The sequence below is a fragment of the Schistocerca piceifrons genome, chromosome 3 (genome assembly GCF_021461385.2).
Source record: "Schistocerca piceifrons isolate TAMUIC-IGC-003096 chromosome 3, iqSchPice1.1, whole genome shotgun sequence".
NCBI lineage: Eukaryota > Metazoa > Arthropoda > Insecta > Orthoptera > Acrididae > Schistocerca > Schistocerca piceifrons.
The window spans coordinates 502,656,532-502,668,912 of record NC_060140.1 but is presented as its reverse complement, the minus strand read 5'-3'; the positions used below and the strand labels follow the sequence as shown (position 1 = coordinate 502,668,912).

Here is a 12,381-nt window from a genome sequence, read left to right as displayed (position 1 = left end):
CGGTTCTCTGCTACCAGCTACCAATGCATGTGCCAATGTTAATACCACGACATCGACACCTATGACTAAAATGGGCACGTGACCATGGGCAGTGGACGTTGGAACGGTGGCGGAGCGAAGCAAGATCTGATGAATCCCGATATCTTCTTCATCACGCCGATGGGAGGGCGCGAATCCCTCATCTCCCTGGGGAACAGCTCTTTGACACCTCTACTGCGGGACGGAGACCAGCTGGTGAGAGCTCCGGTATGCTCTGGGGAACATTCGCGTGCGCATCCGTGGGTCCAGTGGAGCTCGTGGAAGGCACTGCGACGGCCAAGGTGTGTCGTACACTGGTTGCACACCACGTACACCCCTTCATGACGATCATGTTTCCTGGCGGCAGTGTCATTTTTCATCGAAATAATGCACCATGTCACAAGACCCCTTCCCCCCCCCCCCCCACACACACACACCTCGCCAGATCTGAATCTGATCTAACAAATGTCGGATGTGGTTGAATGTGGCGACCTACCAGGGCCTCATTGCCTCCATACCACGACGCGTCTCCAATGTTATCCGTGCCAGAGATGGACAAACCGGCTATTAGATAGGTGGACATAATGTTATGTCTGATTAGTGTACGTCTCTATTCCACCGTCACCTTTTTTCCCATTGATTTGCAGTATATCCCATTACCATTGTCCCCTCTCTCACTCTCATTCTCTTTTTGTTTTTCTTTCCCAGTGCCACTGTCTCCACCATACTTCGGCAGCTCAAAAATTCTGGGATGTCCAACTTACTTTTGCCTCTATAGCCAGGTGTTTAAAATGCGCCCTCCCACCTTTCTTTTTTTTTTTTTTGTCATCAGTCTACTGACTGGTTTGATGCGGGCCGCCACGAATTCCTTTCCTGTGCTAACCTCTTCATCTCAGAGTAGCACTTGCAATCTACGTCCTCAATTATTTGCTTGACGTATTCCAATCTCTGTCTTCCTCTACAGTTTTTGCCCTCTACAGCTCCCTCTAGTACCATGGAAGTCATTCCCTCATGTCTTAGCAGATGTCCTATCATCCTGTCCCTTCTCCTTATCAGTGTTTTCCACATATTCCTTTCCTCTCCGATTCTGCGTAGAACCTCCTCATTCCTTACCTTATCAGTCCACCTAATTTTCAACATTCGTCTATAGCACCACATCTCAAATGCTTCGATTCTCTTCTGTTCCGGTTTTCCCACAGTCCATGTTTCACTACCATACAATGCTGTACTCCAGACGTACATCCTCAGAAATTTCTTCCTCAAATTAAGGCCGATATTTGATATTAGTAGACTTCTCTTGGCCAGAAATGCCTTTTTTGCCATAGCGAGTCTGCTTTTGATGTCCTCCTTGCTCCGTCCGTCATTGGTTATTTTACTGCCTAGGTAGCAGAATTCCTTAACTTCATTGACTTCGTGACCATCAATCCTGATGTTAAGTTCCTCGCTGTTCTCATTTCTACTATTTCTCATTACCTTCGTCTTTCTCCGATTTACTCTCAAACCATACTGTGTACTCATTAGACTGTTCATTCCGTTCAGCAGATCATTTAATTCTTCTTCACTTTCACTCAGGATAGCAATGTCATCAGGAATCGTATCATTGATATCCTTTCACCTTGTATTTTAATTCCACTCCTGAACCTTTCTTTTATTTCCATCATTGCTTCCGCGATGTACAGATTGAAGAGTAGGGGCGAAAGGCTACAGCCTTGTCGTACACCCTTCTTAATACGAGCACTTCGTTCTTGATCGTCCACTCTTATTATTCCCTCTTGGTTGTTGTACATATTGTATATGACCCGTCTCTCCCTATAGCTTACCCCTACTTTTTTCAGAATCTCGAACAGCTTGCAGCATTTTATATTGTCGAACGCTTTTTCCAGGTCGACAAATCCTATAAAAGTGTCTTGATTTTCTTTAGCCTTGCTTCCATTATTAGCCGTAATGTCAGAATTGCCTCTCTCGTCCCTTTACTTTTCTTAAAGCCAAACTGATCGTCACCTAGCGCATTCTCAATTTTCTTTTCCATTCTTCTGTATATTATTCTTGTAAGCAGCTTCGATGCATGAGCTGTTAAGCTGATTGTGCGATAATTCTCGCACTTGTCAGCTCTTGCCGTCTTCGGAATTGTGTGGATGATGCTTTTCCGAAAGTCAGATGGTATGTCGCCAGGCTCATATATTCTACACACCAACGTGAATAGTCGTTTTGTTGCCACTTCCCCCAATGATTTTAGAAATTCTGATGGAATGTTATCTATCCCTTCTGCCTTATTTGACCGTAAGTCCTCCAAAGCTCTTTTAAATTCCGATTCTGATACTGGATCCCCTATCTCTTCTAAATCGACTCCTGTTTCTTCTTCTATCACATCAGACAAATCTTCACCCTCATAGAGGCTTTCAATGTATTCTTCCCACCTATCTGCTCTCTCCTCTGCATTTAACAGTGGAATTCCCGTTGCACTCTTAATGTTACCACCGTTGCTTTTAATGTCACCAAAGGTTGTTTTGACTTTCCTGTATGCTGGGTCTGTCCTTCCGACAATCATATCTTTTTCGATGTCTTCACATTTTTCCTGCAGCCGTTTCGTCTTAGCTTCCCTGCACTTCCTGTTTATTTCATTCCTCAGCGACTTGTATTTCTGTATTCCTGATTTTCCCGGAACATGTTTGTACTTCCTCTTTTCATCAATCAACTGAAGTATTTCTTCTGTTACCCATGGTTTCTCCGCAGCTACCTTCTTTGTACCTATGTTTTCCTTGCCAACTTCTGTGATGGCCCTTTTTAGAGATGTCCATTCCTCTTCAACTGTACTGCCTACTGCGCTATTCCTTATTGCTGTATCTATAGCGTTAGAGAACTTCAAACGTATCTCGTCATTCCTTAGTACTTCGGTATCCCACTTCTTTGCGTATTGATTCTTCCTGACTAATGTCTTGAACTTCAGCCTACTCTTCATCACTACTATATTGTGATCTGAGTCTATATCTGCTCCTGGGTACGCCTTACAATCCTGTATCTGATTTCGGAATCTCTGTCTGACCATGATGTAATCTAATTGAAATCTTCCCGTAACTCCCGGCCTTTTCCAAGTATACCTCCTCCTCTTGTGATTCTTGAACAGGGTATTCGCTATTACTAGCTGAAACTTGTTACAGAACTCAATTAGTCTTTCTCCTCTTTCATTCCTTGTCCCAAGCCCACATTCTCCTGTAACCTTTTCATCAACTCCTTCCCCTACAACTGCAGTCCAGTCGCCCATGACTATTAGATTTTCTTCCCCCTTTACACACTGCATTACCCTTTCAATATCCTCATACACTTTCTCTATCTGTTCATCTTCAGCTTGCGACGTCGGCATGTATACCTGAACTATCGTTGTCGGTGTTGGTCTGCTGTCGATTCTGATTAGAACAACCCGGTCACTGAACTGTTCACAGTAACACACCCTCTGCCCTACCTTCCTATTCATAACGAATCCTACACCTGTTATACCTTTTTCTGCTGCTGTTGATATTACCCGCTACTCATCTGACCAGAAATCCTTGTCTTCCTTCCACTTCACTTCACTGACCCCTACTGTATCTAGATTGAGCCTTTGCATTTTCCTTTTCAGATTTTCTAGTTTCCCTACCACGTTCAAGCTTCTGACATTCCACGCCCCGACTCGTAGAACGTCATCCTTTCGTTGATTATTCAATCTTTTTCTCGTGGTAACCTCCCCCTTGGCAGTCCCCTCCCGGAGATCCGAATGGGGGACTATTCTGGAATCTTTTGCCAATGGAGAGATCATCATGATACTTCTTCAATTACAGGCCACATGTCCTGTAGATACACGTTACGTGTCTTTAATGCAGTGGTTTCCATTGCCTTCTGCATCCTCATGTCGTTGATCATTGCTGATCCTTTCGCCTTTAGGGGCAATTTCCCACCCCTAGGACAAGAGAGTGCCCTGAACCTCTATCCGCTCCTCCGCCCTCTTTGCCAAGGCCGTTGGCATAATGAGGCTGACTTCTTATGCCGGAAGTCTTCGGCCGCCATTGCTGATTACTTATTAAAATTTAGGCAGTAGCGTGGATCGAACCCATGACCGAAGACGTTTTGATTATGAATCCAATACGCTACCCCTTTTTTTTTTTAGTTTTCATTTTGTTCGCTTTAGTTCGTTGTATCTGCTCGGGGCGGACGTCGTAAGACATCCATTTCAGTTCGTTGTTGATCTGTTAACTCAGATTTTTTATTACAAAGGGCACGTTACCCTCTGACCGAACACGCTGAGCTACCGTGCCGGCAACCCTAGACCACGGGTTTTCATGTACCAGCGTGTTAAAGTTTGCCGGTCTTAGATTGTACATCCCCTACCCCTCCTATGTTTGGTCTCCTATTATACGAATTTTTCATTTCTCTCTCGTCTCCTTCCTCTTTTGCTCCCACTGTTCCTATCTCCGTTCATCTCTCTCTCTCTTTCTCTTTGTGATTTGCACTGCTACTGTCTTCATATGTTTCCCTTTATTTTTTACTGTCCCTTTTTCTCTCCCACCATCACCGTCTCCTCTCTCTTTCGCCCTCAGCCTCTCTTCTACTGCTACTGTCTCTCAGCACAAAAAAGCGAGAATATGTTCGCTGGCCAAACGTTCCCACTAGTCTTCCAGAATCTTTTAAGGAGGGACATATCCACCCTTTTTTGTGCTCCGACAGCAGCATTTGTCCGCCGATTCCCTGCTTTTCCCTGCTACAGCATGGTGTGCTGCTTACGTAAAAAAAATTCTGTAGGTCAGCAAAGATTTGACGGTTTATTTATATATTTCGAGACATTTACATACTTTGACACAAAGAAACAACAAAAAGTACGCATAATATCAAGCTGACACAAAATCGTTTGCTTTAGATTTTTCCGGGATACTTTTGCTCCTTGATCGCAGTTCATCGAGAACGCCCGGCTTATGATTTTTTATTTTAAAAGAGTGAAAAGTTATTAGCAATATTTTACTAAAATTGCAGTGTTTCCAATTTTACATCTTTTTTGGCATTCATTTTATGTTCTTTTCATGCATATTAAGACCCTTTTTAGCCAATTTTGTCACTGCAGTACCACTTTGGGCATATTTGTATAGGCGTGAAGTACCCATAATAAAGAAACAGCGAGTTACAGTTTTATTGGTGAAGAAATGATGACTAAAAAGATAGTTTGTTGATTTTAGAACCCTCGCGATGACCCTAGAACCCTTGCCATGTGTTCACTAGGTCTGTTGAAAAGCATTTACGCATAAGCCTGGATATTACGAGTACATGTTAGATGTATTGTTTTCCACATATTCCTTTCCTCTCAGATTCTGCACAGAACCTCCTCATTGCCTACCTTATTAGTCCACCTAATTTTCAACATACGCCTGTAGCACCACATCTCAAATGCTTCGATTCTCTTCTGTTCCGGTTTTCCCACAGTCCATGTTTCACTACCATACAATGTTGTGCTCCAGACGTACATTTTTAGAAATTTCTTCCTCAAATTAAGGCCTATGTTGATACTAGTGGACTTCTCTTGGCCAGAAATGCCCTTTTTGCCACAGCTAGTCTGCTTTTGATGTCCGTCCATCGTTGATTATTTTGCTGCCTAGGTAGCAGGATTCCTTAACTTCATCTACTTCGTGACCATCAATCGCGATGTTAAATATCTCGCTTATTCTGCTACTTCTCATTACTATCATCTTTCTTTGACTTACTCTCAGTTTATTTTCTGTACTCATTGGATTCTTCGTTCCATTCAGTAGATCATATAATTTTTCTTCAATGTCACTCAGGATAGCAATGTCATCAGCGAATCGTGTCACTGAGATTCTTTTACCATGAATTTTAATTCCACTCCTGAACCTTTCTTTTATTTCCATCATTGCTTCTTCGATGTACCGATTGAACAGTAGGGGGGATAGGCTAAATCCCTGTCTTAACCCTGTTTAATCCAAGTGCTTCGTTCTTGGTCGTCCACTCTTATTATTCCCTCTTGGCTCTGGTACATATTGTATATTACCTGTGGCGTCAACAGTTACGATGCCACAACGTAGGTGCACGCTCTCGTAAGTTGGCACTACGAGAAAAGACTAACTACGCCGACCACAGCGCCCTCTGGCCGACGCTGTGGAGCTCAGGGAGTGCCGTCTTGATTTCGGCCCATTTCGTCAAGAGAAGACGGCCTGGAAATATCGCTTCTCTACCGAGTGGCTAGCTTGATATTGAGACTTTGTATTAGTTACGTTCAGTTAAAGTTTGGACAGCAACGAGTATTTGTTAGTTTTGAGATAAGACAGAACAGTCATCCTAACTTCACAGGATTAGACATGGACTACGGCTTCACGCCTACGTGCTCGTCCTAGCCAAAGTTATGTATGCATTTGATATTTACTTGTGTTTTTTTACTTTATTAAACGTGTTAAAGTTACATGCAGTACCGAAGTGCTTCACCTCTCCTGCTCCTACTCGCTTCTCCTGTATATTATTCTTGTCAACGACTTGGATGCATGAACTGTTAAACTGACTGTACGATAATTCTCGCACTTGTCAACTCTTGCGGTCTTCGGAATTGGGTGATGATATTTTTTCGAAAGTCAGATGATATGTTGCCAAACTCACACATTCTACGCACCATCGTGAATAGTCGATTTGTTGCCACTTTTCCTAATGATTTTAGAAATTCTGATGGAAAAGCTCTTTTAAAATCTGATTCCAATACTGGATCCCCTATCTCCTCTAAATCGACTCCTGTTTCTTCTTCTTTCCCATCAGACAAACCTTCTTCCTCATAGAGGCCTTCAGTTTACTCTTTCCATATATCCGCTCTCTCCTCTGCATTTAACAGTGGAATTCCCGTTAGATTCTTAATGTTACCACCGTTGCTTTTAACGCCACCGAAGGTCGTTTTGATTTTCCTGAATGCTGAGTATGTCCGTTGGCCCTTTCCCAGGTTTTCGAAGTGCTACTACTTTGACTTTGCACCAAATCTTAGGAATCTGCAATTTGGCAATACAGATTTCATATCCACTACTTTGTAGCAGCACCTTTTTTTCAGAGGTGTCATTTAATATTGAGGTATAGCTGTCGATATTAACCGCGGAGGTGTAGGCCATCCATCTAGCTGTATTTTACATAGTCGACTTACAAGACGACAAGGTGCTAGTACGTACTGAATCGATGAGTGCCCTATAGTTTCTTATGAGGGCAGTCGAAGAAAAAGGTGTTAATCCTTTGGCACACGATATACTGCTAAGTCTCAGTCGAGGAATGGAATTGCGTCAATGGGTTCATCTTGAGACATGTTGGAATTAGATCAACTGGAGAAAGTGGTGCAGCATCTACTTCCCATCGACATAGGCCTACCATAAAGTGATTTTCGTAGTAGATTCACCAGACGAGCAAAAGCGGATTGGACAAAGTTAGAAAACACTTACAACATCAAAGCCACATGCTGTTAGGTGATTCAACAACAGATTCCAAGCTACTCTTGACTTCTCAACTTAGCTCTCACGAAAAGAGAAACTATTGATCTTAACAGACTAAGAGCAGGTCATATGAATACCAATAAAACGAGACAAGTGTTTAAAATTCATTCCTTCTTCAAACTGTGATTGCTGCCTCATTGACGATGCTGTTGTACATGTATTCATACAATGCGATAAATACCATTATCCAAGAACAATTACTCAGTACAATATTTTAAAAATTAAGAACTGTTTTTCTGTCAGGGTAACTCTTGGTTACACAAATAGATCCGCAACCAAAAACATTTGACATTTCATTCATCTTTGTGAAAGGGAACTTTAAATTTTGATGATGTCTTTAATGTTTCATTATGTACGTATAAAATTGGGTTTTATGATAAAATTTCTTGCATTTTTATTGTAATGATGCAATCAAACTAATGTACTGTGTTGACTCCTTAAAAGCACTCCGTCTCCAGGCCACAAGTGACCCACCGGGATCATCCGACCGCCGTGCCATCCTCAGCTGAGGATGCGGATAGGAGGGACGTGTGGTGAGCCTACTGCTCTCCCGGTCGTTATGATGGTTGTCTTTGACCGGAGCCGCTACTATTCGGTCGAGTAGCTCCTCAATTAGCATCACGAGGCTGAGTGCACCCCGAAAAATGGCAACAGCGCATGGCGGCCCGGATGGTCACCCATCCAAGTGCCGGCCACGCCCGACAGCGCTTAACTTCGGTAATCTGACGGGAACCGGTGTATCCACTGCGGCAAGGTGTTGACTTCTTATGAATTGTATACTATATTTTGTAAGGAAATCAGACCAATGTCCTGTTTGTAGCATTATGTGGAATAATTGTACCTGGTGGAAAGGGCTCTGCCTGAAACCAAATAAAGTAAAATAAAAGTACGGCTCGGCGTTACCTCTTGGTGGGCGTGTTGCAGAGGCCGGTGGGACAGACGGTTCCGCGCGGGCAGTCGCCCTCGCAGATGTCCCTGGAGAGCACCAGCGACTGGTAGGAGCGCAGCATGGCCCGGCACTGCTGCTCGTCCTGCGCCACCAACGCCAGGCTGGGAAAGCGCTCCTTCAGCCGGCGGCGCTCCTGGAACAGCACGCCAAGAGGCCGGATAATTTCTTGCTACCAGTGTTTTCAAAAATCGTGGCGAACAAAAGTATATAGGAGTGTAGGGGCACATCCTAATACACGCAGTTTGCTGTCAGGCACGCAGGTTGACTCGAGGAAAGAAGTATCCACAGAAAACGCTATGTTTTCTTTTGTGTGTGTGGCATTAGCTGGTCTAAACGATAGCTTGAGGGCAGCAGGTGTTTCCTTTGATTTAATAAAAGCATTGACTGTGCAGACCACACAATACGTCCCCATAAGTTTTAACAGTGTTGGATTGTCGAAAAAGCTCAACAATAGTTTACGTCATATGTGGAAAGGATGAAGCAGAGGGTTGTCCTCCAGTATCAGTCATTAGGGAAGAGGTTTGAATGTGACTGCAGTCATGTAAAGTGTGGATTACCATAGGGTTCTGTTCTGGGTCCACTGATTTTCTTGATACATATTAATACTCTGCCGCTAAACACACATACAAATAACAAAAAATTTTTGGTGAAATCGATCATTTTGAATGTCTAGGACTGAGGGTAGATGGAAGGCTTTCTTTGAAGTATCGTGTACAAGACGTTGTGCAGGAACTGGATGCTGCTATCTTCACAATAAAATTATATCGTCTCTGAAACTGGAGTGAGAAGTCTTTGATTACTTTCTCTCTATTATCTCGTGTGATATCATATTTGGAGGTATCTCTGTGTGTCCAAAAAGAATATTTTTAATCCAGAAATGGGCGGTCAGTCAGATCTGCTTTTACCTTTCGCGAACCTTGTGCAGGGCTTTAGTTAGGTGTCTCAGAATTCTAGCTCCCTTGTACATAGGGGTGTTAGAGGTGTAAGAGCTGAAATAGTGATCTTGGTACCTGAATATGTACCCACGTCAATGTGATAATTATTTATTCTCTGCGCTTAAGAGTCTTGCTGCAAAAAAAAAAAAAAAAAAAAAAAAAAAAAACCAAGAAAAAAAAGGTTCAAATGGCTCTGAGCACTATGGGACTTAACTTCTGAGGTCATCAGTCCCCTAGAACTTAGAACTACTTAAACCTAACTAATCTAAGGACATCACACACATCCATGCCCGAGGCAGGATTCGAACCTGCGACCGTAGCGCTCGCGCGGTTCCAAACTGTAGCGCCCAGAACCGCTCGGCAACTCCGGCCGGCTCTTGCTGCAAACATTTCACATAATTTACTACCTGATGTTTTCTTCATGGACATAACTACACCACTAAGTCAGTACAGATTCATCGTTTTGCGTCTACACTTTAAGACGTTTCCTCCTTCCCAGGAGTAAATAAGTATTAATGCCTTGCTCTTGCCACACGTGCTTGTAGGTACTAACTAACCTCAGAACATATTATTCCTAATATCTGTAATTATTAGTCTGCAAAAGAAGTAAATACTGATGTACCGTTGTTCAGTACACTGTCCTCAGCCACCAATCAAAATATTTGTAATTATACCCGCTAACACCCGCTTCCAATCATGGGAATATTTTTCACATTCAAGAGTCATTAAGAAGTAGCAGCAACATTCATTCAGTGCACTCTAGATGGAGAAAATTCACCTGGATAACAGTTTGTTACGCTTTGTACACAAAAGCTGTGCACTGTTCAGCGGTTTTCATTTTCAATAGGCTTCCAATAGAACTGAAAAACCTGAGTGGCAAACCACAAGCGTTCAAATCCAGGTTGGAAGATGTTCTTGTGACACATTCCTTCTATTCTGTACATGAGTCCCTTGCAGTAGTTGAGAAATTATCGCAGTAATGTCGTTTTAATTTCTACAGTCTCTCACAATTTTTTGTGTTTCATTAATTTTAATTCTTTTGTTTATAAATTTTCTAATTAACATTCCGTAAACTATGTACTGACTCGTTCCATGACCAAGTAGCTGGAGATCTCATGGTCCCGCGCAACCTGATAAATAAATAAATAAATAAACATACAGCGCGCCATATTACACTACTGGCCATTATAATTGCTACATCACGAAGGTGCCGTGCTACAGCTGCGAAATTTTACCGACAGGAAGAAGATGCTGTGGTTTGCAAATGATTAGCTTTTCAGAGCATTCACACAAGGTTGGGGCCGGTGGCGACACCTACAGCGTGCTGACATGAGGAAAGTTCCCAACCGATTTCTCATGCAGAAACAGCAGTTAACCGGCGTTGCCTGGTGAAACGTTATTGTGATGCCTTGTGTAAGGAGGAGAAATGGGTACCATCACGATTCCGACTTTGACAAAGGTCGGATTGTAGCCTACCGCGATTGCGGTTTATCGTATCGCGACATTGCTGCTCGCGTTCGTCGAGATCCAATGACTGTTAGCAGAATCGTGGGTTTAGGAGGGTAATACGGAACGCCGTGCTGGAGCCCAACGGCTTCGTATCACTAGCAGTCGACATGACAGGCATCCGCATGGCTCTAACGGATCGGGCAGCCACGTCTCGATCCCTGAGTCAACAAATCGGGACGTTTGCAAGACAACAACCATCTGCACGAACAGTTCGACGACGTTTACAGCAGCATGGACTATCAGCTCGGAGACCATGGCTGCGGTTACCCTTGAAGCTGCATCACAGACAGGAGCGCCTGCGATGGTGTACTCAACGACGAACCTGGGTGCACGAATGGCAAAACGTCATTTTTGCGAATGAATCCAGGTTCTGTTTACAGCATCATGATGGTCGCATCCGTGTTTGGCGACATCGCAGTGAACGCACATTGGAAGCGTGTATTCGTCATCGCCATACTGGTGTATCACCCAGCGTGATGGTATGGGGTGGCATTGGTTACACGTCTCGGTCACCTCTTGTTCGCATTGACGGCACTTTGAACAGTGGACGTTACATTTCAGATGTGTTACGACCCGTGGCTCTACTCTTCATGCGATCCCTGCGAAACGCTACATTTCAACAGGATAATGCACGACCGCATGTTGCAGGTTCTGCACGGACCTTTCTGGATACAGAAAATGTTCGACTGCTGCCCTGGCTAGCACATTCTCCAGATCTCTCACCAACTGAAAACGTCTGGGCAATGGTGGCCGAACAACTGGCTCGTTACCATACGCCAGTCACTTAACTTGATGAACTGCGGTATCGTGTTGAAGCTGCGTGGCCAGCTGTACCTGTAAACGTTATCCAAGCTGTGTTTGACTCAATACCCAGTCGTATCAAGACCGTTATTACGGCCGGAGGTGGTTATTCTGGGTACTGATTTCTCACGATCTATGCACCCAAATTGCGTGAAAATGTAATCTCATGTCAGTTCTAGTATATTATATCTGTCCAATTAATACCCGTTTATCATCTGCATTCCTTCTTTTTGTAGCAATTTTAATGGTCAGTACTGTACATACAGCTCTCAGCACGACATCCAGTGTCTCAGCACAGCACAGATTATCTCAGCACAACAAATAGCATCTCAGTACGAGATACATTGTACCATCGCCACTTTCCAGTATCTAATTAAAAGTATCAGGAAATAGTGTATGTTACCATGGGAGGTGGTGTTGGCAAACTAGGCGGCCGCTGTGGTCGAGCGGTTCACGCCTGCACCGTAGCTCAGCGTGTTCACTCAGAGGGTTCACTACCCTCTGTAATAAAAAAACTGAGTGAACGGATCAACGATCAACATGAACGGGTATCATGAGGCGTCCGCCCCGGACATATACAACGATCAAAATAGAATAAAATGAGATCAACAAAGAATTAAAGAAAGCGGTTGTAGGCGCTTTAATCCGGAACCGCGCGGCGCTAAGTCGCAGGTTT

At 43.6% G+C, this 12,381-nt stretch overlaps 1 protein-coding gene across 1 annotated transcript in view; it reads right to left on the bottom strand.

Moving 5' to 3' along the window:
• Positions 1-12,381, bottom strand: part of LOC124788779 (atherin) — an 89,250-nt gene that overhangs the window by 54,404 nt on the left and 22,465 nt on the right. Inside the window, exon 3 of the mRNA XM_047256062.1 lies at positions 8,415-8,593. Within this exon, the coding sequence (XP_047112018.1) occupies positions 8,415-8,593 (179 nt within the window). The remainder of the gene's footprint in view (positions 1-8,414; positions 8,594-12,381) is intronic.